At 32.0% G+C, this 26,522-nt stretch overlaps 1 protein-coding gene across 1 annotated transcript in view; it reads right to left on the bottom strand.

Moving 5' to 3' along the window:
- LOC119600964 (ATP-binding cassette sub-family C member Sur) overlaps positions 1-26,522 on the bottom strand; it is a gene marked incomplete at its 3' end in the record, with an annotated part of 118,086 nt that overhangs the window by 51,703 nt on the left and 39,861 nt on the right. The window contains 7 exon segments of the mRNA XM_037951570.1: positions 6,266-7,139; positions 7,203-7,365; positions 8,105-8,242; positions 18,240-18,313; positions 18,316-18,342; positions 23,546-24,580; positions 24,583-24,697. Coding sequence (XP_037807498.1) covers positions 6,266-7,139; positions 7,203-7,365; positions 8,105-8,242; positions 18,240-18,313; positions 18,316-18,342; positions 23,546-24,580; positions 24,583-24,697 — 2,426 coding nt within the window.

The raw sequence follows: 26,522 nt of genomic DNA, 5'->3' as shown, positions 1-26,522 counted from the left end.
CTGTTATAGTTCTGTTCTAGTTCTGTTCTAGTTCTGTTCTAGTTGTGTTCTGTTCTAGTTCTGTTCTAGTTCTGTTCTGTTCTGTTCTAGTTCTGTTGTTCTAGTTCTGTTCTAGTTCTGTTCTAGTTCTGTTCTAGTTCTGTTCTAGTTCTGTTCTAGTTCTGTTCTAGTTCAGTTCTAGTTCAGTTCTAGTTCAGTTCTAGTTCAGTTCTAGTTCAGTTCTAGTTCAGTTCTAGTTCTAGTTCAGTTCTAGTTCAGTTCTAGTTCAGTTCTAGTTCAGTTCTAGTTCTGTTCTAGTCTGTTCTAGTTCTGTTCTAGTTCTGTTCTAGTTCTGTTCTAGTTCTGTTCTAGTTCTGTTCTAGTTCTTTCTGTTCTAGTTCTGTTCTGTTCTAGTTCTGTTCTAGTTCTGTTCTAGTTCTGTTCTAGTTCTGTTCTAGTTCTGTTCTAGTTCTGTTCTAGTTCTGTTCTAGTTCTGTTCTAGTTCTGTTCTAGTTCTGCTCTAGTTCTGTTCCAGTTCTGTTCTAGTTCTGTTCTAGTTCTGTTCTAGTTCTGTTCTAGTTCTGTTCTAGTTCTGTTCTAGTTCTGTTCTAGTTCTGTTCTAGTTGTTCTAGTTCTAGTTCTGTTCTAGTTCTGTTCTAGATCTGTTCTAGTTCTGTTCTAGTTCTGTTCTAGTTCTGTTCTAGTTCTGTTCTAGTTCTGTTCTAGTTCTGTTCTAGTTCTGTTCTAGTTCTGTTCTAGTTCTGTTCTAGTTCTGTTCTAGTTCTGTTCTAGTTCTGTTCTAGTTCTGTTCTAGTTCTGTTCTAGTTTTTCTAGTTCTGTTCTAGTTCTGTTCTAGTTCAGTTCTAGTTCAGTTCTAGTTCAGTTCTAGTTCAGTTCTAGTTCAGTTCTAGTCAGTTCTAGTTCAGTTCTAGTTCAGTTCTAGTTCAGTTCTAGTTCAGTTCTAGTTCAGTTCTAGTTCAGTTCTAGTTCAGTTCTAGTTCAGTTCTAGTTCAGTTCTAGTTCAGTTCTAGTTCAGTTCTAGTTCAGTTCTAGTTCAGTTCTAGTTCTGTTCTATTTCGTTCTAGTTCTGTTCTAGTTCTGTTCTAGTTCTGTTCTAGTTCTGTTCTAGTTCTGTTCTAGTTCTGTTCTAGTTCTGTTCTAGTTCTGTTCTAGTTCTGTTCTAGTTTGTTCTAGTTCTGTTCTAGTTCTGTTCTAGTTCTGTTCTAGTTCTGTTCTAGTTCTGTTCTAGTTCTGTTCTAGTTCTGTTCTAGTTCTGTTCTAGTTCTGTTAAGTTCTGTTCTAGTTCTGTTCTAGTTCTGTTCTAGTTCTGTTCTAGTTCTGTTCTAGTTCTGTTCTATTTCTGTTCTAGTTCTGTTCTAGTTCTGTTCTAGTCTGTTCTAGTTCTAGTTCTGTTCTAGTTCTGTTCTATTTCTGTTCTAGTTCAGTTCTAGTTCAGTTCTAGTTCAGTTAGTTCAGTTCTAGTTCAGTTCTAGTTCAGTTCTAGTTCTGTTCTATTCTGTTCTAGTTCTGTTCTAGTTCTGTTCTAGTTCTGTTCTAGTTCTGTTCTAGTTCTGTTCTAGTTCTGTTCTAGTTCTGTTCTAGTTCTGTTCTAGTTCTGTTCTAGTTCTGTTCTAGTTCTGTTCTAGTTCTGTTCTAGTTCTGTTCTAGTTCTGTTCTAGTTCTGTTCTAGTTCTGTTCTAGTTCTGTTCTAGTTCTGTTCTAGTTCTGTTCTAGTTCTGTTCTAGTTTGTTCTAGTTCTGTTCTAGTGTTCTAATTCTGTTCTAGTTCTGTTCTAGTTCTGTTCTAGTTTGTTCTAGTTCTGTTCTAGTTCTGTTCTAGTTCTGTTCTAGTTTGTTCTAGTTCTGTTCTAGTTCTGTTCTAGTTCTGTCTAGTTCTGTTCTAGTTCTGTTCTAGTTCTGTTCTAGTTCTGTTCTAGTTCAGTTCTAGTTCAGTTCTAGTTCTGTTCTAGTTCTGTTCTAGTTCAGTTCTAGTTCAGTTCTAGTTCTGTTCTAGTTCTGTTCTAGTTCTGTTCTAGTTCTGTTCTAGTTCTGTTCTAGTTCTGTTCTAGTTCTGTTCTAGTTCTGTTCTAGTTCTGTTCTAGTTCTGTTCTAGTTCTGTTCTAGTTCTGTTCTAGTTCTGTTCTAGTTCTGTTCTAGTTCTAATTCTGTTCTAGTTCTAATTCTGTTCTAGTTCTAATTCTGTTCTAGTTCTGTTCTAGTTCTGTTCTAGTTCTGTTCTAGTTCTGTTCTAGTTCAGTTCTAGTTCAGTTCTAGTTCAGTCTAGTTCTGTTCTAGTTCTGTTCTAGTTCTGCTCTAGTTCTGTTCTAGTTCTGTTCTAGTTCTGTTCAAGTTCTGTTCTAGTTCTGTTCTAGTTCTGTTCTAGTTCTGTTTTCTAGTTCGTTCTAGTTCTGTTCTAGTTCTGTTCTAGTTCGTTCTAGTTCTGTTCTAGTTCTGTTCTAGTTCTGTTCTAGTTCTGTTCTAGTTCCTGTTCTAGTTCTGTTCTAGTTCTGTTCTAGTTCTGTTCTAGTTCTGTTCTAGTTCTGTTCTAGTTCTGTTCTAGTTCTGTTCTACTTCTGTTCTAGTTCAGTTCTAGTTCAGTTCTTGTTTAATAGCAACACTAGGCTATAAATTTTTTTATTGTGTTATCTAAATGTTCTATTGAAAACCTTCCAGACGTATACTTACTATTAATTCAAAAATAATTCATTATCAAGTATACGCTTCAGTTTCTCTTTCTATTTTACTTTAACTATTGATTTTATTCTATCAACTTAATTATAATTGCAACTATTTGTAACCAAATGAAAACCACTATCACCATGATATTTATTTAAACATTTAAATTTAGTTTTTGTAATTATTAATCTGTGTGTTGTATGTGTTTGTGGTCGTTGGCTCATGTGTGCTTTAAAACAAATACATAAACAATTTGAAATCATATAGAAATTCTCACTTAAATTTTTATCAACAGTGAATACACTGTTGCATCTGTATGTCCATTTATGTGTTTGTATCAGTCATTTTATGTTTAAAACGTTAATGAATAGATTATTTCGACTGTTAAGTTGCTGTTGTGAACGAGTGATGATGTGGTTTTATATGCCTCACTTAATTTGATATGTTTTTGTATGAAGGTTGGTGTGTGTGTTTTTTTGCTGTAATTATATTATTATATTACTTTAGAGTAATGCGTTGTAAAATGTTTTAAAATTTTAATATTTTAAACTAATTCCGAATAAATTTGTGGGAAAAATATTTTTGTGTAAATTTGATTAGGAGAATATTTAAATTTTAATTTTGTTTTAGCGTTTTTGTAATGATAATTAACATTTGTAAAACATAATTTATTTAAATAAAATTTTACAAATTTATTTTATTTTTAAATTTATTTCATATTAGGCCTTAATTGGAAAAAAAATTATAGGAATTTTATTTTAAATTTATTTAGGTATCTGTGGTGTGCTTTCATTTTTTTTGTCTCTTTTATAGACTTTACAATTTGTCTTGACTTTTACACCTTACTTGAGCTAAACAGTTACAAAATAATAAATATTTTATGGCATTAAAAAATAATTTATCAATTTTATGACGACAATCATAGACTATGGCTGCATAGAAATACTTGAAGAAAAAAGTAAATACAAAAAGAAAACGGAAAGAAAATAAAATGTATAAATTTCCAAATAATAAATCTATAATATTGATAAATATAACTTATTTATGGCTTTGACACAAGATATTCGAGTGTTACATGAATGAAAAAATGTAAAAGATATAGAGAAAAACCTCAAACACGTTTATGGCCAATACTGTTTGCTTTTTTTTTCTCGATTTTTGGCTAAAAGCCTAAACACAGCTCTAGTTCACAAGCAAATAAATATGTTTAGTTATTTGCAACAACAAAAACATAATTCATGTGGTTTGGTGAAATAAAAAAAACACACAGACACACAAAATAACCATAATAAAAATACTGTTAGACTTATTGCATATAAATTGAATTTTTTGATAATAAAATATAGAAAATATCTATATTTTTGTTTATTTTTATCATGAAGTTATAAGGAGTGCATGTCTTTCTTAAGTCTTACAGTATGTGTGAAGAAATTATAACAATTATGTCCGTCCATCCGTCCGTCTGTCCTTCCGACAGTCTGTAAGCATAAAGGCCAACAACTTTATTTATATAAATAAAAACATTTTAATAGCTTCTCTGAGTTTATCAAGTGACACTCGGAAGGAAATATGTTTAAATCTTTCTTTTATAAGATTTTATATAAAAATGTTGATAAAATTATTTACAAATAAATGAAATATTTTCAAAAAAATTTTGTTTGCTAAATCTTATGTTGTATACTTTACTCCTTAACAATTAAAAAAAAAACTAAAATTAAATGTTTAAATAAATAAACATGGTAATAGTGGTTTTAGTTTGGTTACAAAATAGTTACAATTATAATTAAGTTTATAGAATGAAATCAATAGTTAAAATAAAATAGAAAGAGAAACTTAAGCGTATACTTGATAATAAATTATTTTGGAATTAATAGTAAGTATACGTCTGGAAGGTGAAAGAGATTTTCAATAGAAAATGTAGATAAATAATAAAAAAATTTATAGAATAAAATCAATAGTTAAAGCAAAGAATATTTATTACAAAATACGCATCTCGATGTGAGGGCTGTTATGATTTACACGTATTCTTTATGTGTTAGGACCCGCTATTGTATGTATTAAAAATTCTTTGATTAAAGTGAAAGAGAAACTGAAGCGTATACTTGTTATGAATTATTTTGTAATTAATAATAAGTATACGCCTAAAAGCCTACACACATTTTCAAACAAGAAAGTATAAAAATACTTAATACATGATAGTTTTGACTGAAAATTGTTCCCACAAATTATTTCGAACACATTGTTATCACAAGCCGAGGATTCTATGTAAATGGTCAGTGTCTATCGCAATGGTCATTGCTATGTCAAGGGCTAGCTCAATTAAAACTAACGAACGAACGAACGAACGAAACGAACGAACGAACGAACGAATAACGAACGAACGAACGAACGAACGAACGAACGAACGAACGAACGAAAAACCGAACGAACGAACAACGAACGAACGAACGAACGAACGAACGAACGAAACGAACGAAACGAAGAACGAACGAACTAACGAACGAACGAACGAACGAACGAACGAACGAACGAACGAACGAACGAAACGAACGAACGAACGAACGAACGAAGAACGAACGAACGAGAACGAACGAAGAACGAACGAAACGAAACGAAACGAAAAAAGAAAAAACGAACGAAAGAAAAAGAACGAAAACGAATAACGAACGAACGAACGAACGAAACGAAAAAAGAACGAACGAACTAAAAACGAACGAACGAACGAACGAACGAACTAAATAACGAACGAACGAACGAACGAACGAAGAACGAACGAACGAACGAAAGAAAACTAAAAACTAACGAACGAAACTAACGAACGAAACTAAACTAACGAACTAACTAACTGAACTAAACTAACTAACTACTAACTAACGAACTAACTAACTAAAAAAACGAACGAACTAACAACGAAAGAACGAACTAACGAAAACTAAAACTAACTAACTAACTAACAACTAACTAACTAACGAACGAACTAACTAACGAACTAACTAAAACTAACTCTAACTAACTAACTAACTAACTAACTAACTAACTACTAACTAACTAAAACTAACTAACTAACTAACAAAAACTAACTAAAACTAACTAACTAACTAACTAACTAACTAACTACTAACAACTAACTAACTAACTAACTAACTAACTAACTAACTAACTAACTAACTAACTAACTAACTAACTAACTAACTAACTAGTTAGTTAGTTAGTTAGTTCTAGTTCTGTTCTAGTTCTGTTCTAGTTCTGTTCTAGTTCTGTTCTAGTTCTGTTCTAGTTCTGTTCTAGTTCTGTTCTAGTTCATTTCTAGTTCTGTTCTAGTTCTGTTCTAGTTCTGTTCTAGTTCTGTTCTAGTTCTGTTCTAGTTCTGTTCTAGTTCTGTTCTAGTTCTGTTCTAGTTCTGTTCTAGTTCTGTTCTAGTTCTGTTCTAGTTCTGTTCTAGTTCTGTTCTAGTTCTGTTCTAGTTCTGTTCTAGTTATGTTCTAGTTATGTTCTAGTTCTGTTCTAGTTCTGTTCTAGTTCTGTTCTAGTTCTGTTTTAGTTCTGTTTTAATGTCTATGTTCTCTCTGCAAATCAATACTTATGTTATTTTTTTATTTAATTCCACTTACTTGTTCCATATCATATCGCCCGATATCAAAGGCATTTCCATCAGTAAAGCCGACAACAAAGATGTCTTTCCACTGCCATTTTTACCCACAATCATGGTCAGCTTGCCACGCGGTATAACAATATCACGTATATATAAAATTTGCATCAACTTTTGAGGATTCCACGAGAATTTACAATCCTTCACCGACACCGCTATATCATCGGGCATTTTTAAGAGTAATGAATCACGATGCCAAGAATCAGTTTTACGATGTAAATTTGTTGTGCCTGGATTGGCGGATGCTGCTGCTGTCACAGCCTGGGTCTGCAGACCAGGCATATGTAGTTTACGCGGTCTTATCACCACATAGGGTGTATTGCGCAATAGTTCTTTGCGAGCATGTAAAGACAGTCTTTTATGATCTTCGGCAAAACGTAAAGGCTCTTTGGATTCACTTACTATTAGGGGAGTGTGAGGCTCTGAGTTGGCCAAGGGGGCAGGTTTATCGGGTATAATTATTTTTATTTTAGGTTTTTCATTAACATTTTTTAACGATATATTCGAGGGTAGAGATTGTGATTTATCCTTGACCTCATACATATCGAGAGAGGCATCACTTTTACTTAAAATACGAGCCATATTGCGTATGCCCTCAAATTGTTTTTGTATTTCATTGGCAGCTAAAAAGGTTTCCAAACGTTTGGTGGAGACCACGGCTGATAATATAATGGGCACGGTAATGGGAAATATTAGTAAAGGAACGGTAAGTTGTTGAAATAAGGCCAAGGCGGAAAATAAACGACTGGCGGTGAATTCGGCTCCAGTTTCACGATACACATATACCGAGAGAGTGACAAAAGTAATTAAAACCGAGGAGATATGAGTCAAAATAGCTGGAATGTATTAATTTCTTAATAGAATTTTGTTATTTTCTTTTTAGCGATATAAAAACTTACTCATTATGGTCCAGTAAAAGGAATCTTTGTTGAGATATTTCAATTCCTGTTTTCGGGCCTCGTTTATTTTCTTTATAAAGACATTATCCCAGGCATTCAATTTGATCAGTTTAATGCCCACAAAACAGTCATGTAGTTTCCTTAAGCGATTATCAGTAAATTTCTAAAGAAAATTTAGAAATATGTTGTTAATAAACTACTAAAAGAAACTTTTAAGTTATACCCCTAAAAGTAGGCTTCAAAAGTTTATCACTTAAATAATAACATTTAACTTAAGCCCTTTGAACTTATTTAAAATATCAGATAAACATTATTTGCTTTTATAAGCTTTTACAATAACTTTAGCATCTATACTAGGAAAATGTTATTAAGGTATAGTTTAAGGCGCAATAACCCTTTAAATGTTTTCTAACAAGAAAATCTTTCAACAAACTTCCAAGAAAAGGAAATTATTCGATATTAAGTAACTTTATAACCCCTCCTAAAGGTATGCTAAACATAACTAATTAACACTAAAGTTAGTTAATAAAATCATATTTCTATGCCATTACCTTCTTTAATATTTACACTTAATTAAAATTAATTTTTAATTTTAATTGTTTTGCCACCCCCCAAAAAACTTTTGCCACAAATTAATTTAACTGCAAATTGCCTGCATACACACAGGTAGCAAGTTTAATTGAAAATAAATAAAGCCTACTTTTTGGTAAAAAAAGAAGCAACATACCAAATAAAACAATAACTTTTGAAACGAGTACATGTAGTATTGTTGTTAAAGCATACTTTAAGGGCTTGCACTCGAGGCAATATACTTTTAGGCACAAAAAAACTTTTTATCAGTTTGTTTAAAAGTTTAATTAAATAAAAAAAAACTTAATACTAAAATAGTGATTTCTACTTACCGCCATAATTTCCGTATTTTGTGACATGGCCTTGCCTATTAGAAACTGTAAAGGTGTCATTGTTAAGATGCACACAAAGGAACCAATAACAGCACTTATGCCTAATTTCAAATACAGCAAATACATAACAATAGCAATCTGTAAAAAAATAATAATAAATATTTCATATTCCACTTTCATAAACCAAAATTTCTTGTTAATTAAATTAACAAATCTAAAAATTTTTTCCCGTATAGCAAATCTATTTAAATCGATAAATTTGCAATATATACATACATACATACATACATACATACATACATACATATGTATGTATAGTTTTAATTGTGTTATTATAATTAATCTTAATTATATAAAACATTTCTACCGGAATTTATTAATGCATTTAATACTAGTTATAAATGCAATGGAAAATTTTCTAAATTTCCTTAGAATTTAATTAAGTTTATAAATAATTTTTGAAATTTCGCAAATCAAATTAATTACATTCACATCAAATATAAGCTTCACATGAAATCAAAAACAGTTGCCTAATTTAAGGAGAAAAACTATTTAAACATTTTAATAGGATTCAGTGAAAACTATAAACTGGACTGGTGGATTCAAGACCAAACTATATGATCAGACTAGAGACTAAACTATAAAATATACTAGACTATAGACTAGACCAGACTATAGACAAGACTATAGACTAGATTATAAACTAGACTATAGACTAGACTATAGACTACACTAGACTATAGACTAGACTGTAGACTAGGCTATAGACTAGAATATAGAGTGGAAGATATACTAGAACATAGACAAGAATATAGACTATACTATCATCTAGACCATAGGTTAGTCTTGTCTATGGTCTAGTATATAATCCAGTCTATAGTCTAGTCAATAGTCTAGTCTATAGTCTAGTCTATAGTCTAGTCTATAGTCTAGTCTATAGTCTAGTCTATAGTCTAGTCTATAGTCTAGTCTATAGTCTAGTCTATAGTCTAGTCTATAGTCTAGTCTATAGTCTAGTCTATAGTCTAGTCTATAGTCTAGTCTATAGTCTAGTCTATAGTCTAGTCTATAGTCTAGTCTATAGTCTAGTCTATAGTCTAGTCTATAGTCTAGTCTATAGTCTAGTCTATAGTCTAGTCTATAGTCTAGCCTATAGTCTAGTCTATAGTCTAGTCTATAGTCTAGTCTATAGTCTGGTCTAGTCTATAGTCTAGTATACTAACTATAGACTAGACTATAGACTAGACTATAACTAGACTATAGACTAGACTATAGACTAGACTATAGACTAGACTATAGACTAGACTATAGACTAGACTATAGACTAGACTAGACTATAGACTAGACTAGACTATAGACTAGACTATAGACTAGACTCGACTATAGACTAGACTAGACTGTAGACTAGATAGCCTAGAATATAGAGTGGAAAATATACTAGAACATAGACAAGAATATAGACTATACTATCCTCTAGACTATAGGTTAGTCTAGTCTATGGTCTAGTATATAATCTAGTCAATAGTCTAGTCTATGGTCTAGTCAATAGTCTAGTCTATAGTCTAGTCTATAGTCTAGTCTATAGTCTAGTCTATAGTCTATAGTCTAGTCTATAGTCTAGTCTATAGTCTAGTCTATAGTCTAGTCTATAGTCTAGTCTATAGTCTAGTCTATAGTCTAGTCTATAGTCTAGTCTATAGTCTAGTCTATAGTCTAGTCTATAGTCTAGTCTATAGTCTAGTCTATAGTCTAGTCTATAGTCTAGTCTATAGTCTAGTCTATAGTCTAGTCTATAGTCTAGTCTACAGTCTAGTCTATAGTCTAGTCTATAGTCTAGTCTATAGTCTAGTCTATAGTCTAGTCTATAGTCTAGTCTATAGTCTAGTCTATAGTCTAGTCTATAGTCTAGTCTATAGTCTAGTCTATAGACTAGTCTATAGTCTAATCTATAGTCTAGTCTATAGTCTAGTCTATAGTCTAGTCTATAGTCTAGTCTATAGTCTAGTCTATAGTCTAGTCTATAGTCTCTATAGTCTAGTCTATAGTCTAGTCTATAGTCTAGTCTATAGTCTAGTCTATAGTCTAGTCTATAGTCTAGTCTATAGTCTAGTCTATAGTCTAGTCTATAGTCTAGTCTATAGTCTAGTCTATAGTCTAGTCTATAGTCTAGTCTATAGTCTAGTCTATAGTCTAGTCTATAGTCTAGTCTATAGTCTAGTCTATAGTCTAGTCTATAGTCTAGTCTATAGTCTAGTCTATAGTCTAGTCTATAGTCTAGTCTATAGTCTAGTCTATAGTCTAGTCTATAGTCTAGTCTATAGTCTAGTCTATAGTTTAGTCTATAGTCTAGTCTATAGTCTAGTCTATAGTTTAGTCTATAGTCTAGTCTATAGTCTAGTCTATAGTATAGTCTATAGTCTAGTCTATAGTCTAGTCTATAGTCTAGTCTATAGTCTAGTCTATAGTCTAGTCTATAGTCTAGTCATAGTCTAGTCTATAGTCTAGTCTATAGTCTAGTCTATAGTCTAGTCTATAGTCTAGTCTATAGTCTAGTCTATAGTCTAGTCTATAGTCTAGTCTATAGTCTAGTCTATAGTCTAGTCTATAGTCTAGTCTATAGTCTAGTCTATAGTCTAGTCTATAGTCTAGTCTATAGTCTAGTCTATAGTCTAGTCTATAGTCTAGTCTATAGTCTAGTCTATAGTCTAGTCTAGTCTAGTATAGTCTAGTCTAGTCTATAGTCTAGTCTATAGTCTAGTCTATAGTCTAGTCTACAGTCTAGTCTATAGTCTAGTCTATAGTCTAGTCTACAGTCTAGTCTATAGTCTAGTCTATAGTCTAGTCTATAGTCTAGTCTATAGTCTAGTCTATAGTCTAGTCTATAGTCTAGTCTATAGTCTAGTCTAGTCTAGCCTATAGTCTAGTCTATAGTCTAGTCTATAGTCTAGTCTATAGTCTAGTCTATAGTCTAGTCTATAGTCTAGTCTATAGTCTAGTCTATAGTCTAGTCTATAGTCTAGTCTATAGTCTAGTCTATAGTCTAGTCTATAGTCTAGTCTATAGTCTAGTCTATAGTCTAGTCTATAGTCTAGTCTATAGTCTAGTCTATAGTCTAGTCTATAGTCTAGTCTATAGTCTAGTCTATAGTCTAGTCTATAGTCTAGTCTATAGTCTAGTCTATAGTCTAGTCTATAGTCTAGTCTATAGTCTAGTCTATAGTCTAGTCTATAGTCTAGTCTATAGTCTAGTCTATAGTCTAGTCTATAGTCTAGTCTATAGTCTAGTCTATAGTCTAGTCTATAGTCTAGTCTATAGTCTATAGTCTAGTCTATAGTCTAGTCTATAGTCTAGTCTATAGTCTAGTCTATAGTCTAGTCTATATTAGTCTAGTCTATAGTCTAGTCTATAGTCTAGTCTATAGTCTAGTCTATAGTCTAGTCTAGTAGTCTATAGTCTAGTCTATAGTCTAGTCTATAGTCTAGTCTATAGTCTAGTCTATAGTCTAGTCTATAGTCTAGTCTATAGTCTAGTCTATAGTCTAGTCTATAGTCTAGTCTATAGTCTAGTCTATAGTCTAGTCTATAGTCTAGTCTATAGTCTAGTCTATAGTCTAGTCTATAGTCTAGTCTATAGTCTAGCCTATAGTCTAGTCTATAGTCTAGTCTATAATCTAGCCTATAGTCTAGTCTATAGTCTAGTCTATAGTCTAGTCTATAGTCTAGTCTATAGTCTAGTCTATGGTCTAGTCTATGGTCTAGTCTATAGTCTAGTCTGTAGTCTAGTCTATAGTCTAGTCTATTCTGTAGTCTAGTCTATAGTCCAGTCAATGCTCTGGTCTATTGTGTAGTCTATAGTTTAGTTTATAGTCTAGCTTATAGTCTAGTTTATAGTCTAGTCTATAGTCTAGTCTATAATCTAGTCTATAGTCTAGTCTATAATCTAGTCTATAGTCTAGTCTATAGTCTAGTCTATAGTCTAGTCTATGGTCTAGTCTATAGTCTAGTCTATAGTCTAGTCTATAGTCTAGTCTATAGTCTAGTCAATACTCTAGTCTATTGTGTAGTCTATAGTTTAGTTTATAGTCTAGCCTATAGTCTAGTTTATAGTCTAGTCTATAGTCTAGTCTATAATCTAGTCTATAGTCTAGTCTATAGTCTAGTCTATAGTCTAGTCTTCAGTCTAGTCTATAGTCTAGTCTAGTCTATAGTCTTGTCTGTAGTCCAGTCTATAGTCTACTCTATAGTTTAGCCTATGGTCTAGTCTATAGTATATTCTATAGTCGAGTCTATAGTTTAGTGTATAGTCTAGTTTATAGTCCAGTCTATAGACTTGTCTATAGTGTAGCCTATAGTGTAGTCTATAGTCTAGTCTATAGTCCAGTCTTGCCTATAGTCTTATATGTATATATTCAATGGTAATTTTATATGTGTAGTTTTTTATTTAAAGCTATAATATTATTGCCTATTGTATGTGGTTGGCATCGCATAAAAATAGTAGCATATTTTCAGGAGACTTATATATGAATAGTTAACCAACTATTTACTTAAAATGCGGAAACATTAAAGATAATTAATTTGCAAATTTAAACCTCTTAACTAGAGCAAAAGGAAAATAAGCTAAATAAGTTGTAGAATAGACATCCACACACAAATCGTCCTTCTTCTACTTTAAATATTTATATAATACATATAAACTTACACCTACAAGTAGTTTGAATTTTAAGAGTATGCACCTAAAAATAGTCTACATATTGTTTGAATTAGCAAGTAGGTGTGAGTGTGGTTGTAGAGATACGAGAACTAAAACATGCATTTTAGTTAAACAATATTATGTTTTTGGATAATTTGAATATGTTTATAAGGTAAAATATGGAAGACAAACGTCAAAAGGTGTTTTAAATTAAATACATAGACATACATACATGCACAAATAAATTTTAGAATAGCTAGTAATTTACGACATTTGCACCATTTCAGCAAGTTATTATATAAAAACAGGGTAAAGTTTATAAATTAATTATTAGAAATCTTATAGAAACTCTTTAGCTCTTTGGAGGATTGTTCCTTTGCCAACAGTTTTTACTGTAATCGTTTTTAAACACGTATTTGTTCTTGAACACGATATTACTTATGGCTTTGCATTCAAGCAATTGTATGTAAATATTAAATATTTCATATACTTTTTCATACATATATGTGTATTTATATATAAATATACACATGATAGTAGTTGTTTTTTGATACCCTTCGTAATGTTATTTTACCAAAACCCTAGAAAATTAATTATGCACACACATGTTTAGATTTCTTACATTAGGTTATAAACATACATATTACAGCCATGGACAATTTATATTTTGAAATAGTCTAGAACATAGACTAGACTATAGACTAGACTATAGGCAAGACTATAGACCAGACTATAGACTAGACTATAGACTAGAATAAAGACTAGACTATAGACTAGACTATAGACTATATTATAGACTAGACTATAGACTAGACTATAGACTATACTATAGACTAGACTATAAACTAGCCTATAGACTAGACTATAGACTAGACTATAGACTAGACTATAGACTAAACTATAGACTAAACTATAGACTAGACTATAAACTAGACTATAGACTAGACTATAGACTAGACTATAGACTAGACTATGGACTAGATTATAGACTAGACTATGGACTATACTATACACTAGACTATAGACTAGACAATAGACTAGACTATGGACTAGACTATAGACTAGACTATAGACTAGACTATAGACTAGACTATAGACTAGACTATAGACTAGACTATAGACTAGACTATAGGCTAGACTATAGTCTAGAGTATAGACTAGACTATAGTCTAGACTGTAGACTAGACTATAGACTAGACTATAGACTAGACTAGACTATAGACTAGACTATAGACTAGACTATAGACTAGACTATAGACTAGACTATAGACTAGACTATAGACTAGACTATAGACTAGACTATAGACTAGACTATAGACTAGACTATAGACTAGACTATAGACTAGACTATAGACTAGACTATAGACTAGACTATAAACTAGACTATAGACTAGAATATAGACTAGACTATAGACTAGACTATGGACTAGATTATAGACCAGACTATGGACTATACTATACACTAGACTATAGGCTAGACTATAGACTAGACTATAGACTAGACTATGGACTAAACTATAGACTAGACTATAGACTAGACTATAGGCTAGACTATAGTCTAGAGTATAGACTGGACTATAGACTAGATTATAGTCTAGACTAAAGACTAGACTATAGACTAGACTATAGACTAGAGTCTAGTCTATAGTCTAGTCTATAGTCTATAGTCTAGTCTTCAGTCTAGACTTTAGTCTAGTCTATAGTCTAGTCTATAGTCTAATCTATAGTCTAGTCACTAGACTATAGATTAGACTATAGACTAGACTATAGAGTAGACTGAGACTATAGATAACTACTACTAGACTATAGATAGACTTAGACTAGACTACAGACTAGACTGTAGTCTAGATTATAGACTATACTATAAGACTAGATATTATAGACTAGACTATAACTAGACTAAAGACTAGACTATAGACTAGACTATAGTCCTAGATTATAGACTAACTATATACTAGACTATAGACTAGACGATAGACTAGACTATAGACTAGACTATAGACTAGACTATAGACTAGACTAACTGACTAGACTAGACTAGACTAAAAGACTAGACTAGACTAACTATAGACATACTATAGACTAGAATAACCTACTAACTAGACTAGACATAGACTAGACTATAGACTAGACTATAGACTGACTATAGACTAGAGTTAGAATTTTTCCGATAGACTAGACTATAGACTAGACTATAGACTAGACTATAGACAGACTAGACTAGACTAGACATAGACTAGACTAGACTAGACTAGACTAGACTAGACTATAGACTAGACTATAGACTAGACTACTAGACTAGCTAGACTATAGACTAGACTATAGACTAGACTAGACTAGACTAGACTATAGACTAGACTATAAGACTAGACTATAGACTAGACTATAACTAGACTATAGACTAGACTATAGACTAGACTATAGACTAGACTATAGACTAGACTATAGACTAGACTATAGACTAGACTATAGACTAGACTATAGACTAGACTATAGACTAGACTTAGACTAGACTATAGACTAGACTATAGACTAGACTATAGACTAGACTATAGACTAGACTATAGACTAGACTATAGACTAGACTATAGACTAGACTATAGACTAGACTATAGACTAGACTATAGACTAGACTATAGACTAGACTATAGACTAGACTATAGGACTAGACTATAGACTAGACTATAGACTAGACTATAGACTAACTATAGACTAGACTATAGACTAGACTATAGACTAGACTATAGACTAGACTATAGACTAGACTATAGACTAGACTAAGACTATAGACTATAGGACTCAGACTAGACTAGACTATAGACTAGACTATAGACTAAACTATAGACTAGACTATAGACTAGACTATAGACTAGACTATAGACTAGACTATAGACTAGACTATAGACTAGACTATAGACTAGGACTATAGACTAGATTATAGACTAGACTATAGACTAGACTATAGACTAGACTATAGACTAGACTATAGACTAGACTATAGACTAGACTATAGACTAGACTATAGACTAGATTATAGACTAGACTATAGACTGACTATAGACTAGACTATAGACTAGACTATAGACTAGACTATAGACTACACTATAGACTAGACTATAGACTACACTACACTACACTACACTACACTACACTACAACTACACTACACTACACTACACTGCACTGCACTACACTACTCTAGACTAGACTACTCTAGACTAGACTAGTCTAGACTAAACATAATACCTCTAGACTAGACTAGTCTAGACTAGACTAATCTAGACTAGACTAGTCTATAGACTAGACTAGTCTATAGACTAGACTAGTCTATAGACTAGACTAGTCTATAGACTAGACTAGTCTATAGACTAGACTAGTCTATAGACTAGACTAGACTATAGACCAGTCTATAGTCTAGTCTATAGTATAGTCTAGACTAGACTATAGACTAGACTATAGACTAGACTATAGACTAGACTATAGACTAGACTATAGACTAGACTATAGACTAGACTAACTAGACTATAGACTAGACTATAGACTAGACTATAGACTAGACTATAGACTAGACTATAGACTAGACTATAGACTAGACTATAGACTAGACTATAGACTAGACTATAGACTAGACTATAGACTAGACTATAAACTAGACTAAAGACTAGACTAAAGACTAAAACTATGGACTAGACTATAGATTAGACTATAGACTAGACTATAGACTAGACTATAGACTAGACTAGAGACTAGACTATAGACTAGACTATAGACTAGACTATAGACTAGACTATAGACTAGACTATAGACTAGACTATAGACTAGACTATAGACTAGACTATAGACTAGACTATAGACTAGACTAGACTAGACTATAGACTAGACTATAGACTAGACTATAGACTAGACTATAGACTAGACTATAGACTATACTATAGACTAGACTATAGACTAGACTATAGACTAGACTATAGACTAGACTATAGACTAGGACTATAGACTGACTAGACTAGACTATAGACTAGACTACAGACTAGACTATAGACTAGACTATAGACTAGACTATAGACTAGACTATAGACTAGACTATAGACTAGACTATAGACTAGACTATAGACTAGACTATAGACTAGACTATAGACTAGACTATAGACTATACTATAGACTATGCTATAGACTAGACTATAGACTTGACTATTGGCTAGACTAAAGACTAGACTATAGACTAGACTATAAACTAACTATGGACTAGACTATAGACTATACTATAGACTAGACTATAGACTGGACTATTGGCTAGACTATAGACTAATGTTAAAAAATACTGGAAAAAAGTACTATAGCACAAATTTTTCCATGTCTGCTATATTGTTTAAATCTGGTATTTGTTGTTGTATACATTTTTTTCTTTCCTCTTCATTGACTACAAAAAAGCAATTAACACAAGTAGCTATTACTTGCTGTATTCTTAATGTTTGTTTAAAATTGAAAAAGGATTTAAACAGCAAATTTGTGGTTTTTCATGAAACCAAAAAACATTATATTAAAAGTTTTTTTTAAATAATAATTTTCGTCTAATATTAAAAAAAGTGAAAAAAAATCTTACAATTTAATAACCTTGACTTTTTCTTCAAAAAAATCTAATATTTCAAGAAAAAATTTAACAAGTTTTAAATGTATAAGAAATTTTTGTTATATAAGCTAAAGAAAACCATACTTCTTTAATTAATAAGTATTTTAACAGAAAAGTTATTAAGGATTTTCCTTTTATACCACAAAAAATATTGAATTAATATTAATCATACGTCACCGTAGCAAAATATTTTTATTATTTAATTTAATACTTTTATGGAAAATTTAAACTAAATTTTACATGGAAAAACTACAAATTCTTAAATTTATAATAATTTCTTATAAAATTTGACTTCAATATCATAATTTATCTCCTTCAATTAAAATTTTCTTTAAAAATCTATCTTTTCCATTTAAAAATTTCTATAAATTTTTTGTAAATTGTTGTAAAAATCTCAATATTTTGCCAAAAACTTAAATCTATATAAATATTTAAACTATAAATTATTTTTAATGAAATTACATTTAATTTAAGCCTTTTAGTTAAGTATTTTTCTTATTTTGTTTTTCCAGTTAAAATAAATCTTCTGCTACAGTTACACACTGCTAGTTGTTGTTTCCCATTAACATTTTTGTACATATAAATAAATTTAAGTTTTGTTCTGCAAATGTGTAACATAATTGTATTTAAAAGCCATTAATTTTATACTTTATTTCAACAGTATAAAAAAAAATAATATTATTTTGCTGAATCGTATAATTTATGGTCCATGGGCTATTAAAGAAGAAGTATTGGTTGGCAGGCGAAAATTTGTTGCATTTAACATTATAAATATATAAAAATTTATAAAAAAAAAAGTTTTATATAGTATACATACTTTTAGGGGTATGGCCCATACATAATGAGCAATCCAAAAGAAGGACATTATATTCAAAGTATCTTCGGACATCAATTTGTAATGGCACCAATATCACTTAAAGCTGCAAATAGTAAAGATAAAAAAATTAAAAGTGATTAGCTCGGGATGTTTTAAAATTTATGAGCCAAAGTAAAACTAAAAATATTTGCAATGCAGCAATTTGTAAAAGAAAATACAATAATTTAAAAGGAGGGCTGTAGCAGCAAACTTTCTTTAGTCTAAACTTTAGTCAAGACCATGGTATAGATAATAGCCCAAACGATAGCCTAATTATATAACCAGTCTACATGTCTTTAGCTCTGACTACATATATCCACCGACTATAGACTATTGTCTGGACTAGTCTATAGTTTAGTCTATAGTCAAGTCTGTCTAGTCTATAGTCTAGTCTATAGTCTAGTCTATAGTCTAGTCTATAGTCCTAGTCTATAGTCAGTCTATAGTCTAGTCTATAGTCTAGTCTATAGTCTAGTCTATGGTCTAGTCTATAGTCTAGTCTATAGTCTAGTCTATAGTCTATGTCTATAGTCTAGTCTATAGTCTAGTCTATAGTCTAGTCTATAGTCTAGTCATATTAGTCTAGTCTAGTCCTATAGTCCTAGTCTATAGTCTAGTCTATAGTCTAGTCTATAGTCTAGTCTATAGTCTAGTCTATAGTCTAGTCCTATAGTCAGTCTATAGTCTAGTCTATATTCTAGTCTATCTAGTCTAGTCTATAGTCTAGTCTATAGTCTAGTCCTATAGTCTAGTCTATAGTCTAGTCTATAGTCTAGTCTATAGTCTAGTCTATAGTCTAGTCTATAGTCTAGTCTATAGTCTAGTCTATAGTCTAGTCTATAGTCTAGTCTATAGTCTAGTCTATAGTCTAGTCCTATAGTCCTAGTCTATAGTCTAGTCTAGCTAGTCTATAGTCTAGTCTATAGTCTAGTCTATAGTCTAGTCTATAGTCTAGTCTATAGTCTAGTCCTATATCCTAGTCTATAGTCTAGTCTATAGCTACAGTCTTTAGCGCATATTTAATCATTTTAAACTTCCCTCGTTATTTAGAATATAATTTCTATGTCATTTCATTCAATGCCAATTTGCTAAGACCTTCAAACGCAATCCAATAACCAGCTCCTACACAGATCATTAGAAAGTTATTGATAAATACAAGTTATAGAAAATCAAGACATAAATCTAAACCTATTTGCTATTTTGGCTTTAAAAAACTATAAAAGCTAATTGACATATGAAGCAAAAATCTATTTGGCATAGAAATTCAGCACGTGCAAATTGTAAAACTAATGCTTTATACAAAACTCCTAAAAGGATATAATTTTATTCAAGGAAATTAGCCAGAAAGAATTTTACTTTGTGCATGATTCTAAGAAGAGATTTAATGATAGTGTTATGTAAAAATGTGACCCAGTTTCTTTTGATTATTAGAATGTACAATCAATCTGTAGTTTAGTTTATGATATATGTATTAACAAAATTCTTAAATAGGCTTTAGGAATAATAATATGACAATTCTTGGTTAATAAATTGTATTCATGACAGGTCTATTACAAGATATAATAATTTTGTTAAGCTTCCTTATGACAGCAGTAGCAGTGAGGCAAAAATTGTGTTCAAGTTTTAAGGCTAATAGTCTGGTCTATAGTCTAGTCTATAGTCTAGTCTATAGTCTAGTCTATAGTCTAGTCTATAGTCTAGTCTATAGTCTAGTCTATAGTCTAGTCTATAGTCTAGTCTATAGTCTAGTCTATAGTCTAGTCTATAGTCTAGTCTATAGTCTAGTCTATAGTCTAGTCTATAGTCTAGTCTATAGTCTAGTCTATAGTCTAGTCTATAGTCTAGTCTATAGTCTAGTCTATAGTCTAGTCTATAGTCTAGTCTATAGTCTAGTCTATAGTCTAGTCTATAGTCTAGTCTATAGTCTAGTCTATAGTCTAGTCTATAGTCTAGTCTAGTCTAGTCTATAGTCTAGTCTATAGTCTAGTCTATAGTCTACTCTATAGTCTAGTCTATAGTCTAGTCTATAGTCTAGTCTATAGTCTAGTCTATAGTCTAGTCTGTAGTCTAGTCTATAGTGTAGTCTATAGTCTAGTCTATAGTTTAGTCTATAGTCTCGTCTATAGTCTAGTCTATAGTCTAGTCTATAGTCTAGTCTATAGTCTAGTCTACAATCTAGTCTATAGTCTAATCTATAGTCTAGTCTATAGTCTAGTCTATAGTCTAGTCTATAGTCTAGTCTATAGTCTAGTCTATAGTCTAGCCTATAGTCTAGTCTATAGTCTAGTCTAGTCTATAGTCTAGTCTATAGTCTAGTCTATAGTCTAGTCTATAGTCTAGTCTATAGTCTAGTCTATAGTCTAGTCTATAGTCTAGTCTATAGTCTAGTCTATAGTCTAGTCTATAGTCTAGTCTATAGTCTAGTCTATAGTCTAGTCTATAGTCTAGTCTATAGTCTAGTCTATAGTCTAGTCTATAGTCTAGTCTATGGTCTAGTCTATAGTCTAGTCTATAGCCTAGTCTATAGTCTAGTCTATGGTCTAGTCTATAGTCTAGTCTATAGCCTAGTCTATAGTCTAGTCTATAGTCTAGTCTTAGTCTATATAGTCTAGTCTATAGTCTAGTCTATAGTCTAGTCTATGGTCTAGTCTATAGTCTAGTCTATAGTCTAGTCTATAGTCTAGTCTATAGTCTAGTCTATAGTCTAGTCTATAGTCTAGTCTATAGTCTAGTCTATAGTCTAGTCTATAGTCTAGTCTATAGTCTAGTCTATAGTCTAGTCTATAGTCTAGTCTAGTAGTCTAGTCTTCTATAGTCTAGTCTATAGTCTAGTCTATAGTCTAGTCTATAGTCTAGTCTATAGTCTAGTCTATAGTCTAGTCTATAGTCTAGTCTATAGTCTAGTCTATAGTCTAGTCTATAGTCTAGTCTATAGTCTAGTCTATAGTCTCTATAGTCTAGTCTATAGTCTAGTCTATAGTCTAGTCTATAGTCTAGTCTATAGTCTAGTCTATAGTCTAGTCTATAGTCTAGTCTATAGTCTAGTCTATAGTCTAGTCTATAGTCTAGTCTATAGTCTAGTCTATAGTCTAGTCTATAGTCTAGTCTATAGTCTAGTCTATAGTCTAGTCTATAGTCTAGTCTATAGTCTAGTCTATAGTCTAGTCTATAGTCTAGTCTATAGTCTAGTCTATAGTCTAGTCTATAGTCTAGTCTATAGTCTAGTCTATAGTCTAGTCTATAGTCTAGTCTATAGTCTAGTCTATAGTCTAGTCTATAGTCTAGTCTATAGTCTAGTCTATAGTCTAGTCTATAGTCTAGTCTATAGTCTAGTCTATAGTCTAGTCTATAGTCTAGTCTATAGTCTAGTCTATAGTCTAGTCTATAGTCTAGTCTATAGTCTAGTCTATAGTCTAGTCTATAGTCTAGTCTATAGTCTAGTCTATAGTCTAGTCTATAGTCTAGTCTATAGTCTAGTCTATAGTCTAGTCTATAGTCTAGTCTATAGTCTAGTCTATAGTCTAGTCTATAGTCTAGTCTATAGTCTAGTCTATAGTCTAGTCTATAGTCTAGTCTATAGTCTAGTCTATAGTCTAGTCTATAGTCTAGTCTATAGTCTAGTCTATAGTCTAGTCTATAGTCTAGTTATAGTCTAGTCTATAGTCTAGTCTATAGTCTAGTCTATAGTCTAGTCTATAGTCTAGTCTATAGTCTAGTCTATAGTCTAGTCTATAGTCTAGTCTATAGTCTAGTCTGTAGTCTAGTCTATAGTCTATCTATAGTCTAGTCTATAGTCTAGTCTATAGTCTAGTCTAGTAGTCTAGTCTATAGTCTAGTCTATAGTCTAGTCTATAGTCTAGTCTATAGTCTAGTCTATAGTCTAGTCTATAGTCTAGTCTATAGTCTAGTCTATAGTCTAGTCTATAGTAGTCTATAGTCTAGTCTATAGTCTAGTCTATAGTCTAGTCTATAGTCTAGTCTATAGTCTAGTCTATAGTCTAGTCTATAGTCTAGTCTATAGTCTAGTCTATAGTCTAGTCTATAGTCTAGTCTATAGTCTAGTCTATAGTCTAGTCTATAGTCTAGTCTATAGTCTAGTCTATAGTCTAGTCTATAGTCTAGTCTATAGTCTAGTCTATAGTCTAGTCTATAGTCTAGTCTATAGTCTAGTCTATAGTCTAGTCTATAGTCTAGTCTATAGTCTAGTCTATAGTCTAGTCTATAGTCTAGTCTATAGTCTAGTCTATAGTCTAGTCTATAGTCTAGTCTATAGTCTAGTCTATAGTCTAGTCTATAGTCTAGTCTATAGTCTAGTCTATAGTCTAGTCTATAGTCTAGTCTATAGTCTAGTCTATAGTCTAGTCTATAGTCTAGTCTATAGTCTAGTCTATAGTCTAGTCTATAGTCTAGTCTATAGTCTAGTTATAGTCTAGTCTATAGTCTAGTCTATAGTCTAGTCTATAGTCTAGTCTATAGTCTAGTCTAGTCTAGTCTATAGTCTAGTATAGTCTAGTCTATAGTCTAGTCTATAGTCTAGTCTATAGTCTAGTCTATAGTCTAGTCTATAGTCTAGTCTATAGTCTAGTCTATAGTCTAGTCTATAGTCTAGTCTATAGTCTAGTCTATAGTCTAGTCTATAGTCTAGTCTATAGTCTAGTCTATAGTCTAGTCTAAAGTCTAGTCTATAGTCTAGTCCATAGTCTAGTCTATAGTCTAGTCTATAGTCTAGTCCATAGTCTAGTCTATAGTCTAGTCTATAGTCTAGTCTATAGTCTATTCTATAGTCTAGTCTATAGTCTAGTCTATAGTCTAGTCTATAGTCTAGTCTATAGTCTAGTCTATAGTCTAGTCTATAGTCTAGTCTATAGTCTAGTCTATAGTCTAGTCTATAGTCTAGTCTATAGTCTAGTCTATAGTCTAGTCTATAGTCTAGTCTATAGTCTAGTCTATAGTCTAGTCTATAGTCTAGTCTATAGTCTAGTCTATAGTCTAGTCTATAGTCTAGTCTATAGTCTAGTCTATAGTCTAGTCTATAGTCTAGTCTATAGTCTAGTCTATAGTCTAGTCTATAGTCTAGTCTATAGTCTAGTCTATAGTCTAGTCTATAGTCTAGTCTATAGTCTAGTCTATAGTCTGTTGTTAGTACTATAGGTTATTCTATTTTCTTAAAAAAAAATCACATTTCATTAAAAACTTATAACTGTGTAGCGAAGGATGCCGGGTATGCCAGCGTAAGAAAATATGTATATTTTTTGTATTTAATTTACTTACAATTTTCCATTTCTTCTCTTTATCAATTTTATGGGCCTTAAGGTAATTGGAATCTTTATCAATATTATAACTCTGAATATTATCACAATTAGTATTCACACTATTTTCAATATTACTTCCGGCTATTCCAGGTGGTGGTATTGTACTATTACTAGCTTCATTTTTATGACCAGTAGTATTGTGACTGGTTGAGGTTGTTGTAGTTGTTGTTGGTGAATTAATGTTCGTTGTTATGGTGACATCAACACCACCGGCATTACCACCACCACCTCCAATACATGTTGAATTCAACAATAGTGTTTTACGATAAATAAGACCCTGCAGTGATGTCTTAATCCTTATGCCAGTCATATTGAGTATGTGTGTAGAGGCCTGTGATAAGGCACCCTGTGCCAATGCGGCTAAAAGTACTATCCATGCAATAGCCCAACCATTTGATAGTAAATCTAACCATGTTGGATAGTAAATTTTCACTTCAGCACCACTTGAGTAGAAATCGGAATACGGCGATGATGATGATGAGTAGGATGTGGTATCAATGTAATCGATGCCATTTGCAATTTGATTATACACATTGCTATTACTATTTGTGTGATTGTTGTTATTGTTGTAGCTGCTATTCGTATAAGTGTCATTTAAATTTGGCAACCATATTGATCCTGTAGCTGCTACATCTGCTGCTGATTCTTTTGCTTGTGTTACTACTTGTTTTATAGTTTTAACAACTGCTGCCTGTATGTTAATAGGACTTCTAATACTACGTCCTAAATATTCCTTGTGTTCGAAGGATAATGACGATGATACTGCTGCGGTAGCTTGTAATAATGCTGTTAGAGATGACAATGACGTTTGCATCTCTGGGGTGGTAATTGATGTATTGTTATTGCCTCTACTTATATTATTGCTGTTGGTTATATTGCTCTTGGTCGTATTCATTTGTAGTAATGCATTACTGTTGTTGTTGTTGCTGCTTTCATTGTATTGTATGGCATACATATTCTCAATGTATTGGACAATTTGTTGTATGGCCAGGGGCCAATCACCGCAAATAAATCACCAAACAATTTTAACAGGCCACCCAATGTGAACATCCGCCAACTGCTTTTCAAATAGCACAACCATAAAGATGGTGGTTTATTTGAATTTTTCTAAAAAACGATATGTGAAAAGAAAACAAAAAGAATAACAAATTATGTAATTGAGGAATTTTGGGAATGCTGACTAAGTAATAAGGCTTAAACCTAGCACTAAAATTAAACGGAAATAGAACTAAACTAGAGCTAAACTGGAACTGAACTAGTAAACTAGAACTAAACGAACTGAACTAGAACTAGAACTAAACTAGAACTAAACTGGAACTGAACTACGAACTAGAAGAACTAGAACAGAACTAGAACAGAACTAAACTAGAACAGAACTAGAACAGAACTAGAACAGAACTAGAACAGAACAGAACAGAACTAGAACAGAACTAGAACAGAACTAGAACAGAACTAGAACAGAACTAGAACAGAACTAGAACAGAACTAGAACAGAACTAGAACAGAACTAGAACAGAACTAGAACAGAACTAGAACAGAACTAGAACAGAACTAGAACAGAACTAGAACAGAACTAGAACAGAACTAGAACAGAACTAGAACAGAACTAGAACAGAACTAGAACAGAACTAGAACAGAACTAGAACAGAACTAGAACAGAACTAGAACAGAACTAGAACAGAACTAGAACAGAACTAGAACAGAACTAGAACAGAACTAGAACAGAACTAGAACAGAACTAGAACAGAACTAGAACAGAACTAGAACAGAACTAGAACAGAACTAGAACAGAACTAGAACAGAACTAGAACAGAACTAGAACAGAACTAGAACAGAACTAGAACAGAACTAGAACAGAACTAGAACAGAACTAGAACAGAACTAGAACGAACTAGAACAGAACTAGAACAGAACTAGAACAGAACTAGAACAGAACTAGAACAGAACTAGAACAGAACTAGAACAGAACTAGAACAGAACTAGAACAGAACAAACTAGAACAGAACAAAAAAGAACTAGAACAGAACTAGAACAGAACTAGAACAGAACTAGAACAGAACTAGAACAGAACTAGAACAGAACTAGAACAGAACTAGAACAGAACTAGAACAGAACTAGAACAGAACTAGAACAGAACTAGAACAGAACTAGAACAGAACTAGAACAGAACTAGAACAGAACTAGAACAGAACTAGAACAGAACTAGAACAGAACTAGAACAGAACTAGAACAGAACTAGAACAGAACTAGAACAGAACTAGAACAGACTAGAACAGAACTAGAACAGAACTAGAACAGAACTAGAACAGAACTAGAACAGAACTAGAACAGAACTAGAACAGAACTAGAACAGAACTAGAACAGAACTAGAACAGAACTAGAACAGAACTAGAACAGAACTAGAACAGAACTAGAACAGAACTAGAACAGAACTAGAACAGAACTAGAACAGAACTAGAACAGAACTAGAACAGAACTAGAACAGAACTAGAACTAGAACAGAACTAGAAAACTAGAACAGAACTAGAACAGAACTAGAACAGAACTAGAACAGAACTAGAACAGAACTAGAACAGAACTAGAACAGAACTAGAACAGAACTAGAACAGAACTAGAACAGAACTAGAACAGAACTAGAACAGAACTAGAACAGAACTAGAACAGAACTAGAACAGAACTAGAACAGAACTAGAACAGAACTAGAACAGAACTAGAACAGAACTAGAACAGAACTAGAACAGAACTAGAACAGAACTAGAACAGAACTAGAACAGAACTAGAACAGAACTAGAACAGAACTAGAACAGAACTAGAACAGAACTAGAACAGAACTAGAACAGAACTAGAACAGAACTAGAACAGAACTAGAACAGAACTAGAACAGAACTAGAACAGAACTAGAACAGAACTAGAACAGAACTAGAACAGAACT

This window comes from Lucilia sericata, unplaced genomic scaffold (genome assembly GCF_015586225.1).
Source record: "Lucilia sericata isolate MDLA Ls3-8-SP2 unplaced genomic scaffold, ASM1558622v1 Contig000130F_arrow, whole genome shotgun sequence".
Classification (NCBI taxonomy): domain Eukaryota; kingdom Metazoa; phylum Arthropoda; class Insecta; order Diptera; family Calliphoridae; genus Lucilia; species Lucilia sericata.
This window is presented reverse-complemented; position numbering and strand designations above follow the sequence as displayed.